Source organism: Bos indicus x Bos taurus, chromosome 29, assembly GCF_003369695.1.
Source record: "Bos indicus x Bos taurus breed Angus x Brahman F1 hybrid chromosome 29, Bos_hybrid_MaternalHap_v2.0, whole genome shotgun sequence".
Taxonomy (NCBI): Eukaryota; Metazoa; Chordata; class Mammalia; order Artiodactyla; family Bovidae; genus Bos; species Bos indicus x Bos taurus.
Genome location: NC_040104.1, coordinates 24,973,855 through 24,998,362, shown reverse-complemented (window position 1 = coordinate 24,998,362; position 24,508 = coordinate 24,973,855). Strand labels below are relative to the sequence as shown.

Sequence of the window (24,508 nt, the reverse complement as noted above, 5' to 3'; positions counted from 1 at the left end):
GACAGGGAATGGGGACAATGAGATACAGAGAGGAGAGGACAGACAAACAGGGTATACCTGTGAGACGCAGGAGCACCAGCGGTTATGGAATAAAGCCAGCTTTGGATACGGAGCTCAGAAAGTTAGCCCCTGGGATGCAACAGGTCACGTCCTTTCACTACATCCCTGGGCTTTTCCCCTCTCTGCTCCAGGTATCAAACCAATGACAGTCTTTTTTCTTTACCTCTATCCTATTACCCATATTGCAGGGTGCTAGCTTACCTCCCCATAAAGGGAGTATCTTTGACCAAGTTCTTCCCATCTCACAAAAATTTTCGGAAACAGTAACTGGAGTTCATTTAGAAAATAAATGAGCAAAGTTTTTTAAAAATTCAGCTTGTATCACTTTGTAGTGCTAGGACCATAAAAGGAAGAAAATATCCATATTTATGATATTAACTTTTTTGCAGTGATTCAGCTCTAATCCTATTTTTTTTTCCTTTCAGGGATATTATGATATAAATAGTGAAGTGTTTTTAAGTTTGCCTTGCATCCTTGGAACAAGTGGCGTGTCTGAAGTCATCAAGACCACAGTGAAAGAAGAAACAGTGATTGAGAAACTCCAAAGCAGTGCATCCTCCATCCATGGTCTCCAGCAACAGTTAAAACTTTGATTCTAAAGTTCAGAGTTACCTGAAAGGAAAGTTTAATTTTACCAACACATATATATGGGGTGGAGAACTTCTCTATCTTATTATTTATCCTTACAAACTGCTTGGTTAAGGTCAGTGGTTCTTGGTTGGCTTTGTAATTTAAATCCTTAGGTAGTTAGATAAGAAGGAAAAAAAATCTAATTTTCTCTGTTCTTGAGATTATCTATACTGTTCTTTAAACCTAAGCAGAGATAAACATTCATCTGCGATATACATCATTTAAAAATTATGTATCCTCAATTAGCACATTCAGCACTTGGGGAATATTTAAAAAATCATACCTTTTTAAAAGAAAATTACCCTGTAACTGTTACAATAAACATCATAAGCTGAAGGCCCAGTATGTATTTCAGAATCTGTGCTAGCTCTACATTCAAAGGATCCAGTTTATGCTATTTACAGTTCTTCTTTAAAATAATGTTGGTAACAAGCATAATAATAAACAATAAAGGGTTTTGTTTTCCCTCTTCAAATTAATTAGCTACCAAAAAAATAGAAAAGAAGTGTGCACATACTTTTCTTTGTACACATACTTTAATATAGTAAAAAGGAAAATGAAAATTTTAAATATATGAACAAGAAGTGTAGTTTAATATCCAGCAGGACTGTCCTTTCTGCAATTTTCTATCATCTCTTCTGGCCTATATAAGATTTCCAGCATCTCAAGAACACACCATGCCATAAGTAGAACCATAGAGACATGCATATTTTTAGTGGAAATAAGTTATGAATGAAAGCCAAGCATTTACTTTAAAGCTAATATATGAGGCTTTCATAAAGGCATTGGTCTTAATGGGGAGAGACTGATTGAATGGGCTGATTGTTCTGAGCATATTCTTTTAACTACTGAAGAAATGATTCACGGTGCATCCTTTAACTACTCCTGAAGAAGTGATTCAGGGTGCACCATTATGCACCCTGAATGGGTGATGGGTCAATAACATCTTCATATGTGAAAGACAGCATATTATTAGGAATGTGACACATAACTAATAGCAGCAGCTAGCATCAACACTTCCAATATTTCAGGTAGTGTGATGAGCACTTTATTGTTTTATTCCTCAGGATTATTTATTAATCCTCACAGTAACCCACTGAGGTAGGGACTATTATCATCATTTTGTAGAGGAGGAAATTGAGGTTTAATGCCCAAAATCTCATGACTAAGGGACACTTATCCATACAACCTCTACTTTTTCTAAACTCTAGAAGAGGAAAAAGGCCTAAGAGTCAAAACAGTTACCACAAGACCCTAAAGCTGGGGGTCTGTACTCAGATACTCTCATGTAGGGGCTTTTTTTCTTCGACATATTTTTTAGAAACACTGATTCTTTGACTTCCCTTAGTAAATAGCTTGGTCGGGGGTGGAGGGTGGGGCACAAACTGTACGCACTGAAGTAGGTGTTTAGTTATTTAGTCGTTCAGATAGTCTAGACTTGGAGGCTGCTATGCACCAGGTGCCGTATGAGGCACCGCAGATACAATGGTGACAAACCCTGGACTAGGACAGGCCCCCATGGTGCTTATAATCTAGCACAGGGACAAACCGCACAAGTAAATGTGCAGTTCCAAGTGTGGAACATGAAGAAGTCCCAGGTGCTTTGAAAGCATATTACAGGTGAGCCTAAACCTGGTCAGTGAGATGGGAGCCAAAGGATTATAAGAGCAGACACATTTTAGGCAGAGAGGAAGTAGTTAAACTAATGCTGATTTAGCATAATAATGGATGCTTATAATAATGAGCTTAAATCATAAAGGTGAAATTTATTCAATGTTCCATGAAAAAAGAAAAGTACTTAATATGCTTGGAAAGGTGTAAAAACATTGGACATTTGAAGAAATGAGTATTAGTTCTGTGTAATTTCACTACATGAATAGGTTATTTTGGTGTTAATTGTAACAGTGCATCCTCACTGTCCTTTTGTATGAAGTAGGAAAGTAAAACTAAAAGGACCATTGCTTGTGTTTTTATACCAGCCTTTTCTAATATCAGATACCTAATTATGCTCTTGAAAAATAACATAATTACAAGATACTGTATAAACAGAGGAATTGCTAAGAATTAACTGCATTATAAAAAGACCATGTCAGTACAATATTTACTGACTGTACTGTTATTCCAAGAACTGTGTTAGAATGAGTAGTCAAAGGTGAATAACAAAAAATTGGGGGGATGGGGTGGGGGAGGGAATAAAAAAGCAAAAAAAAAAAAGATGAATAGTTATAGTCCTTGCCCTGCAGAAGCCCACAATATAGAAGTAATTCTATCACATATTTTCTTTTTTTTTTTTTTTTTCATCGCAAATCGTTTAAGCAGCACTGTTCTAGAATCACTACAAGTCAGGCATACATATACCATGTAACTATAGGCAGAGCCAGTGCAAAATAAAGAACACATTAAAATAAACATTCCAAGTGAAAGCTCAGAAGTAAGGTATCTTTAACTTAACAATGCTCAAGTACTTAAATGTTCTTATGAGAAAAGCAGTGGTATGGTCTAAGCATGGGAAGTAAAGTAAGTCAAGTCAAGTCGCTCAGTCGTGTCCGACTCTTTGTGACCCCATGGACTATAGCCCACTAGGCTTCTCCGTCCATGGGATTTTCCAGGCAAGAATACTGGAGTGGGTTGCCATTTCCTTCTCCACACATATTTTCTTGAGTGTTGAGTCAGTGATGCCATCCAGCCATCTCATCTTCTGTCGTCCCCTTCTCCTCCTGCCCCAATCCCTCCCAGCATCAGGGTCTTTTCCAATGAGTCAACGCTTTGAATGAGGTGGCCAAAGTACTGGAGTTTCAGCTTTCGCATCATTCCTTCCAAAGAACACCCAGGGCTGATCTCCTTTAGAATGGACTGGTGTTTCTAGATCAGGTGTTGCCAAATCTTCCTCTTAAAAACTTGGATAATTTTGCACATGTAAGTTAAGACGTAGTACCACCACCATCTCCGTGTGAATTGGTGATAATTTGACATTCATGATGGCTTCTGTTAACCTTCATTTTTTTTTTCATCTTTCCAAAATTATGCATTCCTTCTACTTGTTATGTTTTAATGGGGCTTGGATTAAAATGCTTCTTTGATATTGTAACAGATAAATATTTTCCAACTTACACTGTATCAAATAATTATTCTTAAATATCAAGAATAATGAATAAAATAAATTTTGACTTGAAAATTACCAGGAGATTCCTAATTTATTGAGTGGAAGGAAATTTATTCAGATTGAAGAGAAAGAGTCTTTCATATGATTCCTAAGTCCTCAGGATATTTAGTTACTTCATTTTAAGTGGCTAAACTGCAAAATGAAGAGAATGGATTTTGTTATTTTCAAACTTTTAAAAATGATTTTTAGTAAAACCTTTTGAAAAATATATAACCTACATTCTTCCAATTGATAAAAGCAGAGTTGCTCTAATTGAAGGTGCTTCTGGCTAATAAGCTGTGTCTTTAAGAATAGCTTGAAAACCATATATTTTTAAGTGACAAAGAAGAGGTACAGGGAAGGATAGACTGTCCTATAGTTTGGTTTGACTGAAGCTGTATGCTTAACTAGTATAGTGTCCAAAGAAAGATACCTGTTAGAATAGAATATTTTATGTGTGTGTGTTGGCAACAATATGGAATGATGCTTCCACGTATCTTCACTTAGGCCTTCTTTGTTTATGTGACCTTCATTTAGATGCCAATTTAGAAGAGAATTAATACTACAGCCTGTTTCTCAGTAGCACAATGCTAAAATTATCCAAATAATAATACTCCACACCCCCTCAAACCCAAGTGCCCTGAATGGCATTGTACTTACAAAACCGGTAGTGAGGTGCAATAATGACTAATATAAATGACCATGAGAAACTTTTATGGGTAGTAGAAATTCAGTTAAGAGTACCTATTCTTGGGCGTGCACGCTATGCGTGCCGACCGCTCGGGACCGTGCCCGGTGAGGCCCGAAGGCCCGCAGTTTGGCCAGCCATATTCCTCTCCGCGGCGCCCACTGGGGAAGACATATAAGAAATTTGCATAAGACAGCTGTTCAGAATGGAGCTGGAGGAGGCTTATTTGTGCACAGAGATACTCCTGAGAATAACCCAGAAACTCCATTTGATTCCACACCAGAAAACTGTAAGAGGATAGAGGCCGTTGTGAGAAACTACTCAGAAGGGCATAAGGCAGCAGCTGTGCTTCCAGTTCTGGATTTAGCCCAGAGACAGAATGGATGGCTGCCCACCTCTGCTATGCACAAGGTTGAAGAAATTTTACAAGTACCTCCAATGAGAGTGTATGAAGTATCAACTTTTTATACAATGTATAATCGAAAGCCAGTTGTATCACATTCAACTCTGCACTACTAGGTCTTGCCTGCTCCGAAACTCCGAAAGCATCCTGGAGGCCATTCAGAAAAAATCTTGGAATAAATATGGAGACACCACCTGACAAACTTTTCACTCTTATGGAAGTGGAGTGTTTAGGGGCCTGTGTAAATGCACCAATGGTTCATATAAATGACAACTACTATGAGGATCTGACACCTAAGGACATTGTAGAAATTATTGATGAACTCAAGGCTGGCAAAATCCCAAAACCTGGGCCAAGGAGTGGACGCTTCTCCTGTGAGCCAGCTGGAGGTCTTACCTCTTTAACTGAGCCACCAAAAGGACCTGGGTTTGGTGTGCAAGCAGGCCTTTAATTTATATTCAGCTGTAAATACGTCGGTGGAGAAATAAAATATGAATCTCCTATTAAACTTTTTATATTACTTGTTCATTTCCATCTGTGTACACCTTGCTTGTAACCTAGCAACTTACAGCTGTTAAGTATCATGTCAGAATTCCAGAGCACCATTTTCAACTGCCTGTTCACTTTCATCAATATTAGGGTACTGTGAAATAAAAATTCTCTCAAATTAAAAAAAAAAGAGTACCTACTCTTGCGCTGTACAAGACCATGAGGACCTAAAGCTGAGCCTGATTTCAAAGACGTGCATTTTTATAGTGGACAGGCTGGTAGACACACCAAGTCTAAGGAAGAAATTACCCTGTATTATCATCCATGTCGGGCACAGTGGAGTTCTGACCTGTGAATGGTGAATGGTCTCTTGTAAAGAAATTACTGCCTGGCTTCCTGTGAAATGAGAGCTCTGCACTTTGCCCTTGTGAATGTAATATGAAGCTTAAAAATGAAAAACAACCTGACAACCAGAGACACCCTGGGCATCGCCTAATGCAAGCCTTTCCTCTGAGTTGGAAAAAACAAGCCCCGAGCAAGCCGTGCTGCTGCTGCGTCGATTCAGTCGTGTCCGACTCTGTGAGACCACATAGACGGCAGCCCACCAGGCTCCCCCCGTCCCTGTGATTCTCCAGGCAAGAACACTGGAGTGGGTTGCCATTTCCTTCTCCAATGCATGAAAGAGAAAAGTGAAAGTGAAGTCGCTCAGTCGTGTCCGACTCTAGCGACCCCATGGACTGCAGCCTACCAGGCTCCTCCATCCATGGGATTTTCCAGGCAAAAGTACTGGAGTGGGGTGCCATTGCCTTCTCCGAGCAAGCCGTGCACTTGCCTGCAATTGTCAGAAGGGTGAGTCAGTGGCAGAACAGTTTTCTGACTCCAGTCCAGTCTTCCCACTTGACGCATCAGTCATTAAAGCTCACTGGAAAGGTATTCCTACTTTTTACCCTCCCTGCACCTGCTCTTTTAGTGTGAGGGCAACCGTGAAAGGGCTCCCGATCTTATTATCCCGGCTCAGCAATTCCACGCTAGGAACGGGTTTCTCTGGACCTGACCTAGGCCGTCAACCCCTACCCACGGCCGACCCCGGAAGTGACGTAAGGGAAGCGGAAGCGCTGGCGTGGAGGCCGACTTCCTGTTGCTAGAGGCCGGGGGGGTGGGGGGCTGGCTGGTCCGTGTGCGGTTGTGTGGGGCGGCCTGGGGCGGCCCCGGAGCGGCTGACCCTCTGCCTGCAGGGAACGGAGTCGCGAGGCGGCCGCCATGGCGGGGTCGGAGAGCCAGCTCAAGAAAATGGTGTCCAAGGTGAGGCTGCGCCGCGCTCTCCTCGGCGCACACCCACCACTCCCCCCAGCGCCAGCAGGGCCTGCCCGATCAGCCCAACGAGCCCCCCAGGCGGGCCCGAAGCCCTGGGCTTCCTCCGGCCGCCTCTGCTGCCGCCCGCGCCTGATGCCTGTCGCCCGGGGCCGGAGTCCCTGGGCCGGAGCCGGCGGGGGGCGGCGACGGTCAACAATGGAACGGAGCCGAGGCCGCCTGCCGCCTGCCACCTGCCGCCCGCCCTCCTCTTTTCGGGGAGAGAGTTTGGAGCAGTCTGTGGGGCAGCATAGTTTTCTTCAACACAAGGAGGGGGTTGTACTTAAAACTCGGTCTTGGGCACCCCCTCCCCTCTTGTCCCAACGCTGGCTCTTCATTCGTATTCGCCCTTCCCTCCCGGCTTCCTGAGGTGGTGTCCTTTTCAGTTTGTATTCTTCACGCAGCTCAATAGCCCACCCCGCGGGAAATCGTAACTGTTGGTTGAATTGGCTCAATTATAAATAGAAACGTCCTGAGAAGCTCATTACTTCGGGTGAAATAGAATTCCATTACCATTCCAGAGTCTTTGATTGACTCAGAGTGACTCCCTTTTAATTGTATGCTGCTTATAAAACCAGTTTATTTACTTTGAAATTTTTAATCTAAACAGTTCAAGACCGGTGTGGGTTTGTTTTTTGGTTTTTCTCCTTTTCTAAAAAAGTTGTATTTTTTAGTTATATTTAAAGCCGTGAATTATTTTAACAACTGCTAAAAATATGGCACCTGATACCAGAGTGAATTTGGTGCTTTTTGGTTTGTTTGTTGCTTTGTGGTTTTTTTTTTCCAATTTATCAAAGCTAATTAATGGGAATAAGATGTATGTGAAATGGTTGAGAGTTGAATATTCTCCAGTTAAACAGGTTTAGCTTTAGATACTTTTGTCAAAATAAGAATGGTAGAAAGTGGAGTAGTTTAAAACAATTTTCAGTATTATTAAAACACATTATTATGTGTAAACTTATTTCTTTGAAAAATATACTTTTTTACCCAGTAAAATCATCCCTGTAGTCTTTGATTGAAGAGCAAATAATCTCTAAGGAGAAATTAATGATCTTTGAAATAAAGCGAGCTACTCTTTGATTTTTCGAATCATATTTTCTAGGCTTCTGATTTTCTTTTTTCTAATTAAAATATAGTTGATTTTCTTTTGATAGAGTAAACTTATCTTTAATTGCAGAGAAAGTTTTAGGGAGCCTTAGAAAACAGTGGCCTGGATCTGTGATGTAGCATTTAATTTCTTGAAGTACATTATTTTATATACTATGTAACTGAAGGGTGTCTGTTCCATACCATTTAAACAAACCCTTTAATTGATTACATTGTCCTTAAAGTTTATTCCTTCATGTATGTATATCAAAGTATCTATATATAAGGACAAGAATATTCAAATACTGGTTTGGAATTGTAGAAACCATAATTAAGTTTCCTAAACTTTCTATTGAGGAACCTGCCTTTGAAGACTGAGGCAAGACATCTTTAAAAGATATTTTATACCTACACCTACTATCTCCTCCCTCCATCCTCTATATCCTAAGAGCAAAAAAGGACATAGTTTGGTGGAAACCAGCTCAATACTGTAAAGCAATTATCCTTCAATTAAAAATAAATATTTTTTTATAAAAGACATAGAGCAGAGGTGGGAGAGAACATTTGTCTTTCATCTGGTTCTTGACCCAATACCTGAAAAATTGATTCTCTTCCAAGTGGTGATGTCACTTCTGATTACTGGCATCTTTTCTGTCCAGCTTGTTAATAGATAGATATGTAGATATGTAGGAATAGTAAGTAAGATAATAGAACCTGTTTGTGGAGTTTTTTCCTTCTGGTGGAGGATTAGCTTCAGTTATCCTTTCAGTTGGATGTGGCCCAATGAAGGAATTGGTAGCCAGGACCTGGGACACATTGCTAGGGTGATGGTCCTTAACTCTTAATCTGACTGTGGGACTTCCATCACCCATCGTATTACTTTGGGCTACCTGCTTTGACATATATTTTTTGAAGTATAATTGACATACAACATTATATTATCTTTTTATATATTACTACAGTTATTTTTTTCCTTAGAGTAACTTTTAGCTTCCAACTTAAATATAGCTTTTAGTTTAACATCCTTTTCTGTCATCATCTTTGTAATTAAGAGAGGGTATATATATACTGTTGGTCCATCTTGCTTTACACAAATTATTCAGATTTTTCATACAGACAACTGTCTGTATTCTTTCATGCTGTATGTAATAGCATTCCTATCAGTGGAGTCACTGCCAACGAGCTAGGAGAGAGCTGATACATTAGCAATTGTAATGGACTTCACACTGTTTTATTAGATTCTAGGGATACAGTAATGAACAGATAGAAAACTATACCTGTGGAATTTAAATTCTCATGGAATAAACAACTCAGTAAGTTCATTAAGTAGCATGTTGGAGGATGGTAAGTGCTTTGGAGAAAAGTAAAGCAAGAAAGGGTGATAGAGTTCTCAAATGTGAGGATAGGATAAGTTGCCGTTTTATAGAATAGTAAAGGAAGGCCTTCCTGAAGTCTGTTTGATCAGAAACCCTGAAAGCGGTGAGGAAGCAAACTGGAACAGTCTGGAGTAAGAACATTCCAGGAAGAAGGAAGAACAAGCTCAAGGGCCCTCTTGTCATGCATGATAGAGAAACAGCAAAGGGACCTAAAGGGGCTGGACTGGAGTGAGAAAAGGGGAACAGTGCTGCTAAACAAAGGAGTGGTAGATTTTGGAGGGTCCTGCAGGCCACTGTCAGCATTTGGGCATGTCCTTGCAGTGTGGTGGGGCTTTATTAACAGCATAGCTCAAGCTGCTGTACTGAGGCTAGACCGTAGAGGGTTCAGTAGGGATAGCCACCTCTAAAAAGGCTGTTGTATAATAATAACCTACGTGTGGCTATGAAGGTAGTGTGAAGTGATCAGATGCTGGAGATTTTTGAAGGTAGAACTAACAGGATTTTCTGACAGACTCACTGTGGGTGTGTAGGAAACCAAGGCATCCAGGATAATGTCGAAGTGTTTGTGCTGAGCATCTAGAAGGATATGGATATGGAAGAATGTAAGAGAGGTAGAGGGAGAAGGCTATGGCACCCCACTCCAGCACTCTTGCCTGGAAAATCCCATGGACGGAGGAGCCTGGTAGGCTGCAGTCCATGGGGTTGCTAAGAGTCAGACACGACTGAGTGACTTTACTTTCACTTTTCACTTGCATGCCTTGGAGAAGGAAATGGCAACCCACTCCAGTGTTTTTGCCTGGAGAATCCCAGGGACCGGGAGCCTGGTGGGCTGCTGTCTGTGGGGTCGCACAGAGTCGGACACAACTGAAGCAACTTAGCGGTAGCAGCAAGAGGTATAGAATTGGGGGGAAGACGAAGGGTTCAATTTGATCATGTTATGTTTGACTTTCATTAGATATCTAAGTGGAGATATCAAATTGGATATACATGTCTGGAGTTCAGGAAAGTGGAATTTTTAAATTTGGAAGTTATCAGTGTATAAATGGTATTTTAAGGCGTGCATGGAGGTCAACACCTGAGTAAGGTTAGACAAAGAAGATCAAGGACTGAGCCCTGGGGCTCAATGAAATTAAGATCAAAGCTTAGGAGAAGAGAAAGAACCAGCAAAAACACTTGAGAAGGGGCAGACACAGAGAAGAGGAAAAAGAATGTCTTGTTTCTCCTTTTATTTTTGTTTAAAATGTCCAAGAGTCCGTCCTTTTCTGAGAGTTATTTCATCACTACAATATCATTTCTTCTTTCTTTGAAATATTTAACGCTGATTGTTTTTGAAGTTTTCTTCTGTTCCTTTCATTATTGTTATTCTTAAAAGTGAAAGTCGCTCAGTCCTGTCTGACTTTTTGCGACCCCATGGACTATACATTCCATGGAATTCTGTAGGCCAGGATACTGGATTGGGTAGCCTTTCCGTTCTCCAGGGGATGTTCCCAAGCCAGGGATAGAACCCAGGTCTCCCGCATTGCAGGGGGATTCTTTACGAGCTAAGCCACAAGGGAAGGCCAGTAATACTGGAGTGGGTAGCCTATTCCTTCTCCAGTGGATCTTCCCGACCCAGGAATCAAACTGGGGTCTCCTGCATTGCAGGCGGATACTTTACCAACTGAGCTGTCAGGGAACACCCATTTTTATTTTTAGTTCCTTCTTTTATGTTTGTTTAGGTCTGTGACATGCTTTTTGGAGACTTTCTTTTTGGAATAGCTGACTCTTCCTTTTTAAGAAGAGAAGCACTAAAAGCTGATTGAAAGCTTTGTGTGCGTGAGTGGAGCTTGTCAACTGAAGCTTCAGGGTGTTGTGAACGCGTGGAGATTCCCATTTCCTGGTTTCCTAGTCTGCTCAGAGCTGTAAGCAAGGTTCGTAGGTTTCCTGGACTTGAGTGGCACAAGGCAGGGGTATGAGAATACAATACAGCACATGATACATTGAGAAAGAGTCGGTATTGACAGTAAATGCTGGGACGGGGAAAGACTGGTATGGGCTAAAGGGAAGTCTGGAACAGAATTCATTGATAGGGAAAGAGATGTCAGCTAGGTCTTTGAAGATTTGATTTGGTGGAAAGCATATTTTAAGTTGGAAAAAGAGCTAAAATGAAGGTAAAGGTTTGAAGAGGTGACAGAGAAAGCTACTGGGTTCTTTCAGTCTTTATTTAATTGTTATTGATTAGTCAGAACCATTATACTTTAAAGAAAAGTGCTATTAAGAAAATAGTTTTTAAAAAATTGAACTAGCAGTATAATTTGTGTGTTGGTTTTAAACTAAATACATTTTTAATTTTCCTTTTCAGTACAAATACAGAGACCTAACTGTACGTGAAACTGTTAACGTTATTAGTTTATACAAAGATCTCAAACCTGTATTGGATTCATATGGTAAGTTTATATATAAAAATATTAAGTTGGAGTTTTCTCTTTTTGTTAATAATTGTAGGTTTTCCATTTTCCTTTTAAGTCTGTTGGTTCTTTTCATTGTAGGACTGAGCCTTTACCTAAAAATGTGTTGGGGGGATAGGAAATTACAAGATCTAATAATACCATCTTATATTTGTTTAGTTATTTTAAGTTTTAAAATACTACTCTAACAAAAATGGTGCAAGTTTAGACCTAGAAGTGATGTTATAGATAATATAGTCCATCATTTCCAGAAATATTATCCATAGTTGTGAAGAATGTTGCTTTGGGGGGTGGGGAGATGGAGGGGATTCTGTGGTTAAGTTTGAATACTTACAGGTTAAACAAAATTAAATGGGTTTCTTTGGAGCAAGATTTCTCAGAACCTTTAATATGTTTATGTATTTTGTCTTACCAAGAGGGGAGAGAAGATAATACATTGTTCAGTATATTCTAGAGTTAATTAGTGAACCGTTTTTTCTCTCTAGAGCATCTCTTTGTATTCTTAGGAACACATTTTGTAAAATTATATTCTAGACTATTCTTTTCATTTTATAGATGAAGAAAACACTTAAAAACTGTTGTCCTTAATTCTGGTGTAGGTGACGGTTTGTGTCCACTCTCTATTGAGATGAAATGAAGTTGTGATTTAAGTAAGAAATGACAATATTTAGAAGTGTTTTTTAATAGTCTTTTTGGCCCCACCGGTCCTAACATACTCTCTCCAATCCCGTCTCCTTGTGGACAAGGTACCAGGGCCCAGGGAAACCATGCTGCCTTGTGCCTGTAGAGAGGCCCCTGGCAGGGAGTGCAAGGAGCTGAAATTTGTAGCTGAGACTTGCTCTAAACTCTACTCACCCCAAGGGCTTTGTAAAAAGGATCCTGGTAGAGAGGTGGGAGGCAGCAGAGAGGGAATCGGCCCTGAATTTCCTGAGCAGTCATGAACCGGAAGTTCTCTCTCACACGAAGGCCCAGCTCTCCCTCCTGTCCACGTGCTGCACTGTGGTGTTTAGAGCTGCAAAAACTCATCTTTCCAAAGTTAGAGTTACTTTTAAAATGGCTTCTCTGGGGGAATAAAGTGACTAAGGCTAGAAAGTTATGGTAAGTGTGTAGTTTTTATTGAATACTGAAAGAATAAGTGATCAAAATTGACAAAGACTGCAGCCTCATTGAACAAATCTTATATAGCTTTGTGTGACTGGACCAAGTCTAAACCATTATCATCAACATGCTTTTAGAGTAAATATAATCCTAGAATTTAATGAAGTAGTCTTTTTAAAACACAAAATCAGAGTTAATTACCTCATAGGGTATAAGTGTCAATAGTAGATAAAAGAACTGAGGTCAACAGTATAGTTCTGTGTTCTTGCACTGTACATTATAGCCCTTTCCCATGTAGTACAGGGTTAATTCCAAATTGTTGCAAATAATAGCTGTCCATGGAATACAGATTATGTACCCTAGTTATTCAGTCAATTATAGATAGGAAAACTTGTGTGATGTGAGAAATACTTGTATTAAAAGATGTCCATATTTGTGAAAATCTTTTTTCCTTTTTATTACTGTGGGATACTACATTGGGATTGAAAATGACAGTGAGTGGGAGTGAACATCTGAGAAATCTAAAATTTAATGCTATTAGGTTAATATTTGTGGAAGTGAAAGCATTAGTCGCTCAGTCGTGTCCCACTCTGCAGCCCTATGGACTGTAGTCCACCAGGCTCCTCTGTCCATGGAAGTCTCCAGGCAAGAATAATGAAATGGGTAGCCATTCCCTTTTCCAGGCGATCTTCCTGACCCAGGAATCAAACCCAGGTCTCCTGCATTGCAGGTGGATTCTTTATCATCTGAGCTACCAAGGCAGCAATTAATAGTGATTTTTAAGTAATCTTATAATCATGTTGGTTGAAGACCCAGAGCTCTTATTTATTGATACTGTAGCATTCACATATATTTTCCCAAGTAATTCATAGTATCTTTACTTTTTCAAAAGCTGATCCCATTAAGTGAATCAACAAAAGATTATTTGTTATTGGACAAAATGTTTGAACATTAGCAGGTTTGTCCCTTTCAAGAGTAGTAATGCATTGTAGCCATTGTTTCTGAAAGAATAACTTACGTAAGAGTATCTGTCAAAATGCTTATTGATTAACTCAGTATTCTCACCTTTCAGTTTTTAATGATGGCAGTTCCAGGGAACTAATGAACCTTACTGGAACAATTCCTGTGCCTTATAGAGGTAAGTGTCTTGTGTGATTTATGTTTCTAGCATAGATGCATTTTAATTCATACTTAGTTGCCAAAGAATTGTAAGTAAATTAAGCTTGCTTTCTCATGACTTTCATGATAATATAGAGACTTTCACTTCTAATTGAAGTTCATTTGCCAGCAGCCCCTAATATTTTCGGCTTCCTTACAAAGCTTCCTTCCACCACCACCTTCCTTACAAAGATATATCAAGTAGTGCCTAGGAGCACTGGAGAGTTTTGTTTCAGAGAATCTTAGAACTAGAAAGGGATCTTGGCTGCCTCCTAGTTCAGCCTCCCACCCTATTCAAACTTACCTGACAATGGGAAGCTGTGTAATGTAGTGACTAAGATAGAGGCTTAACAGTCAGGGCAGAGTAGGGTGTTAGTTCTTGCTTTGTAATCAGTTAGCTTTGTGGTGAATCTTAGTCACTTCAGTTGTATCTGACTCTGCGACCCCATGGACCATGGCCCTCCAGGGTCCTCTGGGATTCTTCAGGCAAGAATACTAGAGTGGGTTGCCATTTCCTTCTCCAGTGATAAAGTATGAAGTGAGTGAAGTCGCTCAGTCGTGTCCGACTCTTTGCAACCCCATGGACGGTAGCCTACCAGGCTCCTCCGTCCATGGGATTCTCCAGGCAAGAGTACTGGAGTGGGTTGCCATTGCCTTCTCCAAGCTTTGTGGTAGTGGTCATCTATAATCTATAGCATTTGTATAATGGTCCTAACTCAAAGAATAATTAATTTGTAATAATATATATTGTAAAGGACTTAGCTCAGAGACTGGTATATAATAAAGAGGTACCAAAATTAGCTATTATCTATGGTTGTAATGTTAATGAAGGATAATTACATCTCTTAGCCAGTCAGCCACCCTCTGCTAAAATACTTAAAGCGATAACGGAGCATTCAGCTTCATAAGCAGCTGTTCTGTTTTTGTTGGTTGTTTCTTGTGACTAGTTAAGGCCTGTAACCTACCCACTGATCTTATATAGTACCTGCTATGCGTAGGGGTTAAGGGCTAGGGATATAAACGTGAACAAAAGATGTACTGTCTCTGGAAGAACATACACAAATAGAGGAAATGGGGAATAAATAGATATTTATACTATTCTATACCTGCTATAGAATAATAAAATATATGCTGTGAGATTATAGAGGAGAACAGGAACATACAGGAAGGTCATCCAAGAAATGATGTTCAAACTTAATATTAGGGATGAATCAACCATTCAGAGGGAAAAAACACTTGGGCATCAGCATTTCATAGAGCAAGTATGAGTAAAATGCAGGATAGCTGACTTTGCCTTTACCCCAGGAAGTAAGCTCTGGTGAGGAAATAGGTATGAGTGAGAGTAGGAGGCAGAAAACTTGTATAGACATAATTAAAAGCATTATTTTTTCTTCCAGTTTTATTGAGATATAATTGATAATAGCATTGATAAGTTTAAAGTATACAGTGAAATGATTTGATTTCATACATCAAAAAATGATTACCACAGTAAGTTTAGTAAACATACATCATGTCTTACAGATACAATTAGAGAAATAGAAAAAAAATATTTTCCTCTTGTGATGTGTACTCTCAACTTTCATATATAACATAAAGCAGTGTTCATGGCATTTATCATGTGGTACATTACTTTCCTAGTACTTATTTTATGATCTGGAAGTTTGTACCTTTTGATACCTTCCTATAATTCACCCTTCCCCCCAGCCCTCACCTCTGATAACCACAAATCTGATCTCTTTTTCTATGTTTGCTTATTTGTGCGTGTATGAAGGATAATTCACCTATAACACTATGTTAGTTTTTGTTACACAACACAGTGATTTGATATTTTTGTGCATTTCAAAGTGATCATTGTGATAAGTCTCGTTACCATCTGTCACCATACAAATCATTACATAATTATTGACTTTCCCCTCACTATACATTTTCATACCCATGATTCATTTATTCTGCAGCTGGAAGTTTGTACCTCTTGATCTCCTTCACTTATTTCTCCCTCCCCACTTTTCTCCCGTCTGGCAACTGCCTGTTTGTTCTTTGGATCTATGAATCTGTTTCTGTTTAGTTTTGTTTGTTCATTTGTTTTGTTTTTTCAATTCCACTTGTAAGTGAGGCCATACTTTATTTGTCTTTCTCTGTTTGACTTATTTCAGTTAACATAATACCCTCTGGGTCCATCCATGTTGTCACAAGTGGCAAGATTTCGTTCTTTTTTATGGCTCAGTATTACTTCATTGTGTATCTGTATACCACATCTTTATCCATTCATCTATTAGTAGGTACTTAGGGTGCTTCCATATCTTGGCTATTGTAACTAATGTTGCAGCTTTCCAAATTAGTATTTTAATTTTCTTCAGATAAATACTCAGAAGTAGAATTGCCGAATCGTATTTTGTTCTGTTTTTCTGTTTCTCCTTTTTGAGGAATCTCCATACTGTTTTCCACGGTGGCTGCACCAGTTTGTATTCCCACCAACAGTGCACAAGGGTTCCCTTTTTTATGTGCATTTTATCTAAACTAAACCTCTGTTCCCTCACCATTTTTTTATATGGCATAGTTCTTAAGCCTGAGTAATTCTGGAGAAAGCATCATTTTCACAAAGCAAAGAATTCTAGGTGGTGGAAATAAAGTTATGTTTCATGTATTAAGATGTACCCTTGTGGGGGTTGGGGGGGGTCATTGTAGAAGTACTTTTGAATAAAAAAATAAACCCACAGTCCTATTACTGATTTTTTTCAAGTGAAATGTATATATGTATACTTTTACGAAGTACCACTGTTTCTAAGAAGGGGACATATATCTGAATTGTTAGGTGATTCAGATGATTGCTTGGGACATTGGGCTTTGAGCTTGGTAAGAAAAGTCTTTGATTTATGTTCAGTATATTAACTCTATTGGATCCTTTGAAACACTGTTCATTTTGACTATATGTAGGCAGATTTCTCAACTGAGAGAGATTCTATTTCATAAAGCAAAGAGAAGGAGATGACATCATTGATTTTGAAACTACCTCTGAAAAGCCATTCATTGGTCAGGCTGTTACCAATAGTTACCATCTGTTTGACATTTGGGTTAGGTTTTACACAGTCTGACTTTTGGCATGGGAGTTTCAAGTCCAGTGTATATCCCTTTCTGGTAGAACGCCATTGTCTCTGGTCTTTCCAGGAAATTTTAGTAACTGAAGTGACAGAAGTCAAATAATAAAGAATGGCTTGAACCAAAAGATAATTTGTGAATAATATGTTTATAGCTGTAAGCTCACACTGGTAGAGTAGTGATCAGTTAACTCCTTAATCCAGCTCTTGTATTTTACAAACTGAAGATTTGAGAAATTGATCTTAAACAGACTTTGAAGCATAAACTATTTGTTGTGATTTTTTTCTTTTAAAGTGTTGCTTAGTTGTAGCTCTTTCTTGCTTACCTACTAAACCATTAGAGTAACTGAAGTTTCTCTTTCTCTTTCAGGTAATACATACAATATTCCAATCTGCCTGTGGCTGCTGGACACATATCCGTATAATCCCCCTATCTGTTTCGTTAAGCCTACTAGCTCAATGACTATTAAAACAGGAAAGCATGTGGATGCTAATGGGAAGATATATCTTCCTTATCTACATGAATGGAAGCACGTAAGTATTAATGGTGTTCTGTGAATTTGTTGTATTGTATATTTTGTTCACTAGCATCTACTTTATGTTAACATTCAAGGAGGATAAATTCATTTAAGATCACTAATCACTGAGCTTGAAAAAGGCTCTTTGAAAGAAACATGTCTTGTATTTTTATAGAGCTTGGTAGTTACAGAATACGTGTAGTCACTATTTTGTTTGCTTGAGTTGAACCTTTAAGAATAGATAGAATTCACATATGGGGAATACATTTTAAAAAGTAGTATTCTTTGGCATGTATTTGTGAAACTGTTCAAATCTCATTACTCAAAGTGTTCCCGTCAAGAAGTAATAGGAAGAAACTTTTGATGGTTTAGCTCTGACAATTTCTATCCAAAATATTGCTAAAAAAGCCAAACAAAGTAGAACCAACATCTGTGGAATGCTTTGCAGAACAGTGAGACAATTAGGACTTGAAGGGCCAAGATCCTATGAAGAAGGAAACTGCAAAAAGATGAATCAACCTTCTGCCAGTTTTCCCTAGGAGTATTTACTGATTCTTGGTGCAAGGTGAGAGGCTGAGAATCTGGGCGGAAGGCCTTAGCTAGAGGCAAAGACTGCAAAGTTTCTAACAGTCTCCTAGAGCTCAAAAGACAACAGTTGTTGCTCTGTCTGCTAGGTACCCAGTATTTTAGGAGCCAAGAATTTAGGAGAAAAGGAAGCTACAAAGAAGTGAGCCAGATACAATCTGAGTTTCCCACTCAAGACATTTGCAGAATTCCTAAATTTCAAAGACACGATGTTAAAAAAGCTAAGCAGAGAGCCTCTGAAAAACACAGCCAAGTTCTCAGCAGTCTTAGGTTGTGGGAGCAGTAGGAGTTCAAAACCTTATCAAGGAGGATGAGAGAAGTCGCTCAGTCGTGTCCAACTCTTTACAACCCTATGGACTGTAGCCTACTGGGCTCCTCCATCCATGGGATTTTCCAGGCAAGAATACTGGAGTGGGTTGCCATTTCCTTCTCCAGGGGAAGTTCCCGACCCAGGGACCAAACCCAGGTCTCCTGCATTGTAGGTAGACACTTTACTGTCTGAGCCACAAGGGATGGGTAGAAGTAAATACCCTAAATTCTTAGTTGGCATGCTGGAGGAACACACCCTGTGAGTGAGAACTCAGGGCAGAATGAGCCCTGTAAAACTCCAGCCTTGAATCTGCTCAGCCCCTGACTATATTAAGGTGATTTTCCACACTTATCTGCCAGCGGTAAGATAAAGTGAACTTTGGCTGGAGGAAGATAGTATATAGAACCTGTGTAATTATTCATGAACAGTGTCAAGCATACAATATAAAATTATCAAGTACATCAAGAGATAGGGCATAGAGTGGGGGAAAAAGACACTAGAAACAGGCACTACCCTCAGGTAACCCAGTTATCAGACAGAGACTTGAAAATGATTATGACTAATGTGTTCAAGGTGGAGAACTATATTAGGTATAATTATATTAAAAATGAACCAAATAGAAATCTTAGAACTGAAAAATAGAATAATAGAAATTTAAAAAAATAAAAAAACTAAAATTTAAAAAAACTCAATAGGTGGGTTAGTAGCAGATTAGACTCAGCAGAATAGAGAATCAATGAACTGGCATATGAATACTTTATATTTTTAATGCTAGAGACCTAGAAATAAACCTTACAAAAGATGTACACATCTATTACAGAGAAAATTTTAAATTTTATTGAAAGACACTGAAGAAGACTTAAGTCAAAAGAAAGAAAACCTTATTCATGGATTGGAAGATTCAGTATTATATAGACTCTTCAGTTAGTAGTATATCTACAAACTGAACTGTTCTCCTAAGAGAAGCTTTTGTTTCTTTGTGTATTTGTTAATTTTGTGAACTTGATAAGCTGAATCTAAAATTTATATGGAAATGCAAAAGATTGAGAATACCCAAGAAGAATAAGATGGAAAGGACTTGCCCTATAGATATCAAAATGTCTTTTAAAAAACTAGTAATTAAGATGGCTTGGAATTGTCAGAGAAGTATTCAAATGGATAGATGGAACATAATAAATAACCCAGAAAAAAAGATCCACTGTGCAGGCATATGTTGGAGACATTGCAGACTTGATTCCAGACCATAGCAATAAAGTGAATATTGCAATAAAACGAGTCCCATGAATTGCATGGTTTCCCAATGCATATAAAAGTTATGTTTACACTGTGCTGTAGTTTCTGAAGTGTGCAATAGTGTTAGGTCAAAAAAACCAATGTTGATACCTTCATTAAAAAAAAAAAACTATTGTATACTATAACAAACCATAATAGAATATGAAAAAGAATATGTATAATTGAATCACATTGCTATACAGCAGAACTTAACAGAACAATGTAAATCCAGTATACTTCAAAAAAGTTTTTAAAAAATATTTTAAAATATTTTAATATTGTTAAAAAATGTTAACTATTATCTGACAACACAGGGTTGCAACAAACCTTCAATTTTTAAAAATTGCAGTATCTGCAAAACACAGTAAAGCTAAGCACAGAAAAAAAAAAAAAAGTTATGCCTAAGTATAAACACTTAATGTATAACAGTGATGGTATAGAAGATCACTGGGAATAAGATTAAGAACTTCAGTAGTGGAGTTGGGACAAATTCCTATTTGTATCATATACAAAAATTAATTTCAGATAGATTGTGAAAAGCAGAAAAGTAAAACTTAATATAGGAGACTGCCTTCATGATCTGGTAATAGGTGGGGTTTTTTTAAAGAAGATGTAAAACTTTTACTATAAAGGAAAAGACTAAATTTTACCTTGAGTTTATGCAAATTAAGGACTTCTGTTCATTAAACACACATTAAAAAGTGTGAAAAGACTAACCATAAACTGAAAGAATATACTTATCACCTACAGTATAATATCCAGAACATAAAAATAACTTTGGGAATTATAAAAAGAAGGAAGCCCAATAGAAAAATAGATGAAACTATTGGATAAGTATTTCACAAAAAATCCTAATGGCCAATAAATACATATATAGAAAGATTTTAATCCTGCTAGTGGAGAGGGAAATATATAATAATTTAAAATCATGAGATACCATTACATGTCCATTAAATTTTCACTCCCAGTTGACCATACCAAGAGTTAGAGAGGATGTGGAACAAAGAGAACTCTTAGGCCCACTGATGGAGGTTTACACGGCTGCTCGAGATCAGTTTGGCTTCACCTGGTAACGTTAGCTGTAAGTGCCCGAGCCCTGTGTCCTAGCAGTTCTACGCCTTGGTTCTGCTTTACACTAGAGCAGCGTTTCTCAACGTCAGTGCTGCTGGCGTTGTGAGCTGGGGGTTGGATAATTCTTTACTGTAGAAAGGCTGTCCTGTTCATTACAGGATATAGGATCCCTGCCTGTTATCCGCAAGATGCCAGTAGCATGGCACAGTTGTGACAACTGTAAATGTCTCTGCTGCTGCTAAGTCACTTCAGTCGTGTCCAACTCTGTGGGACCCCATAGATGGCAGCCCACCAGGCTCCCCCATCCCTGGGATTCTCCACTGGAGTGGGTAGACATTTCTAATATTCATTAGGAGGCTAAAATAGCACCCCTAGTTGAAAACCACTGCACAAGAGTAAACCTTGCACATATATACTAGGAAACATAGCAAGAATGTTCATGACAACATAAATAGTCCATATGACTCTTAGCAGTATAGAAGCATGAATAAAGAAGTTGTATATTCACTTAGTAGAATACCATACAGTGATCAAAATGAATTTATAATTATATTCTTGAACAAGAATGTATCTTACAAACATTGCTGAAATAAGTCTGAATAGAATACACAGTTTGATTTAATTCATACAAAGTTCAGAAATAGGAAAAATTAAACATACTGTTTAGAAAATTGTTTATAAGATATACTATGTTTAAAGAAAAGAAGGATTATCCACTAAGTCAGAAAAGTGGGTAACTATAGATAGATGGGAATGCAGTCCAGAACTTATAAGTTACTGGCAATCTTCTGCTTCATAACTTGGATGATGGCTACAAAAATATTTCCTTTATGGTTTCTCTTTAAAGTTATATTTGTTTTATGCTTTTATCTATGTATGATATATTCCGCAGACCTAACAAGACATAACAGTAGCTAACTTTGGCATGGTATTCAAGGTTATATCATGGAAGATCCTGATTTTTAGCTACAAATTTTGTCCTTTAATAAGCAGTTGGGAGTCATTTTAGATGTTTGAACAAGAGTAGGGTATTAACTACAGTGATTATCAGATATAATATCTGAAGTGCACTAGATAAATAAATTAGTTTTCTGACTGAAAAATCACTAGTTGCTCTAAAACATTCTAGAAACTTAACACTAGAAATTTCTTGCCCACACAATAGTCCACTGGGAGTGTTCCTTGCTGGCAGCCAGCTTTCCTTCACTAGAGCTTCAGGCGCCAGGCTCTTTCCAGTTTGTGGTGCCACCACCTTCCAGGGCTTCAGAGTCCTCTGCATCAACGAAGACAAGCAAGGAGGGACTAGTGAAGGACTGCCTTCCTTATGCACCTTGGCTTAGAAGTTAAATCTCTTCTGCTTATGGTCCGTTAGTAAAATCTAGTTGCAAGAGAGACTGGAAAATGCAGTTACTGCATAAACAACTGATTCTCAGCAACAACTCTGTATTAGGGGCGAGGAGCATGAACTTCTATAGAAAATCCTCTCAATCATAGCAAAGAAGTAAAACTAGAAGCCACACAGAAGGCTGTTGCAGGAGTCTAGCATACAGAAGATGAATGAGGGCTGCTGTCATTTATCTTGATCTTACCAGTTGCTTATTAATCTTAATTCTGAACATATATACTGCTTGGAATGTAAAATTAACCTTTTTATTGTTTTCTGGAAAAGCAGACAGAAAGGGAGAGGGAAGGAAGCAGTTTTGCTCTTTGCAGGTTTTCAATAGGAAAGCAGTTTTATAAAGATATGTTTCAGTTGACCTTTAGGCATTTGAGCTAAAATAAACTAATATTCTTGCTATTTTTTTGGTATCCTTCCTGTATTATTCCGAATTAGTCATTTGTCATTCTGAAATATTAATGACCTGTTGCTTTATAATAGGCCTGGAAGTAGATATAAACAATTCATTTTCCTTCCTTCAAGAACTAACATGAAAGGAATGGTATGATAATTAAAATAAACCTTATCTTGACAAAATGATGGTTATGAGACTGTATAAATGAAGTAGTTATTCATACTACAACATGAGTGAGCCTTTGAAATTAATATGCTAAGTGAAAAAAGTCAGACACATATTATATTATTCCATTTACATGAAATATTCAGAGTAGGCAATCCATTGACAAAATAGATTAGTGGTTACCAGGGGCTGGAGGGAGGGGGAAATTGGAAGTGATCACTAATAGGTACAGATTTCTTTTGAGGATGATGGCAGTGTTCTGAATTAGATAGTGATGATAGGGGGAAAAAACCCACTGAACTGTATACCTTTAGATGGTAAATTTTATGCTATATCTCAGTTTTTAAGTTGCATGATTTTAAAATCATTTTATGAGTTAGTCTGGGAGTTTTCTTGGACTAAAAGTAAGAGATTACATTTCGTGGTTCTCAACAGCAACCCCACACACACACCAGCCATGGTCTCTAGCCCACTCTCTTCAGTGCTACACAGGTACTTCACATGCTTGCTCCCAGCCTCAGCGTGTAAGTTCACAGACATACATAAGAAAGATATTGGACTAGTGAGAATCAGTAAGTTTTCATAAGAAGCTTTCTGAAATGTTATCTGTTGTCATTGACCATATTTGGGACAGAAGTAAACAAAATTGATGCTTAGGAAAGTTGAAAACAGGTAGTAAATTCTTCTGTTAGGAGAAGGAAAGTTATGAAGATGGTTAGCTGATCAAGATCATTGAGTAATCCTTCAGAACTTGATGAACTCATGAATAAAGTATATGAGATGAGCTACACACAAAATATAGTAAGGGGTGGAAACGGGATCATCAGATAAGTCAGTTTGAACGACTTTGCCTAGCATAGTTTGTCTTAAATTAGTGATCAGTAGATATTTGAGAAAAAAGTTTAGCAGCCTTTATGGGATACAGCACTCTCTTTGTAACTATGGTATTAGAAGGAAAGATCCTTTAACAATTTGTATCTTCTGTACAACAATCTAGTAATTTCTAAGATGGAGTCTACTTATAATTTAAGAAATTCCAGTACTATCTTTAATAAAAATTAGTTGAGGAACATGTGTTTTCAAAGGCCTTAAATAATATTTGTGACTAGTGCTTACATCTGTACCTAAATTTGTACCAGAATCCTTAATTTGTTCTCTGGAAATATAATAAATCTTGGTTAGCTGTATGGAGTCACATGAAGAACACTACTATCTGAACTTTGCAGTATAGTGCTTTTGCTAGTGCTGGTTTTCTATACATAAAACAGCAGCCTTGCTACACATAAATAATAAGAAATCACATAGCTCTCTGTTAATTAAATGTAATTTTCACATTTGGAGTCCTACAAAGAAAATTGTGGAGCTAAGTTGAAAACAGATAACCAGCCAGACATTTCCTGTTTACCAAAAATTAAATCTGTAACTGCCTTAAATTTGTTTTCCATTTTTAGCCACAGTCAGACTTGTTGGGGCTTATTCAAGTCATGATTGTGGTGTTTGGAGATGAACCTCCGGTCTTCTCTCGTCCTACTGTTTCAGCATCCTATCCACCATACCAGGCAACAGGGCCACCAAATAGTAAGTAGAATTGAGATTTGATTTTCAAACTCATATAAACTAAAGAAAACAGAAAATCTTGTAAAAGAATTTTTTTTTTAATGACTTCCCTTTGCTTTTTTAGCTTATCAAGTTAGTGGATTTTTTGGAGGTATTCTGAGGCCCCACATCTGCATGTACAGATTCCCAACAAAGACTGGCATTTGGGCTTTCGT

At 38.2% G+C, this 24,508-nt stretch overlaps 2 protein-coding genes and 1 pseudogene across 6 annotated transcripts in view; all 3 read left to right on the top strand.

Moving 5' to 3' along the window:
* Positions 1–2,904, top strand: part of UEVLD (UEV and lactate/malate dehyrogenase domains) — a 56,532-nt gene extending 53,628 nt beyond the window's left edge. For 3 of the 5 annotated variants that reach the window (XM_027532179.1, XM_027532180.1, XM_027532181.1), the window contains one exon: positions 486–2,858. In XM_027532179.1, coding sequence (XP_027387980.1) covers positions 486–653 — 168 coding nt within the window. In that variant the 3' untranslated portion in view covers positions 654–2,858. Of the gene's footprint in view, positions 1–485 lie in introns of all 5 variants that reach the window. The other 2 variants (XM_027532182.1, XM_027532184.1) reach the window with 1 other exon arrangement.
* A 291-nt stretch (positions 2,905–3,195) lies between these two features.
* LOC113886059 lies at positions 3,196–5,418 on the top strand (annotated as a pseudogene).
* A 1,108-nt stretch (positions 5,419–6,526) lies between these two features.
* TSG101 (tumor susceptibility 101) overlaps positions 6,527–24,508 on the top strand; it is a 41,712-nt gene continuing 23,730 nt past the window's right edge. Inside the window, exons 1-5 of the mRNA XM_027531457.1 lie at positions 6,527–6,714; positions 11,566–11,650; positions 13,842–13,907; positions 17,393–17,556; positions 24,188–24,314. Of these exons, the coding sequence (XP_027387258.1) occupies positions 6,673–6,714; positions 11,566–11,650; positions 13,842–13,907; positions 17,393–17,556; positions 24,188–24,314 (484 nt within the window). The 5' untranslated portion in view covers positions 6,527–6,672. The remainder of the gene's footprint in view (positions 6,715–11,565; positions 11,651–13,841; positions 13,908–17,392; positions 17,557–24,187; positions 24,315–24,508) is intronic.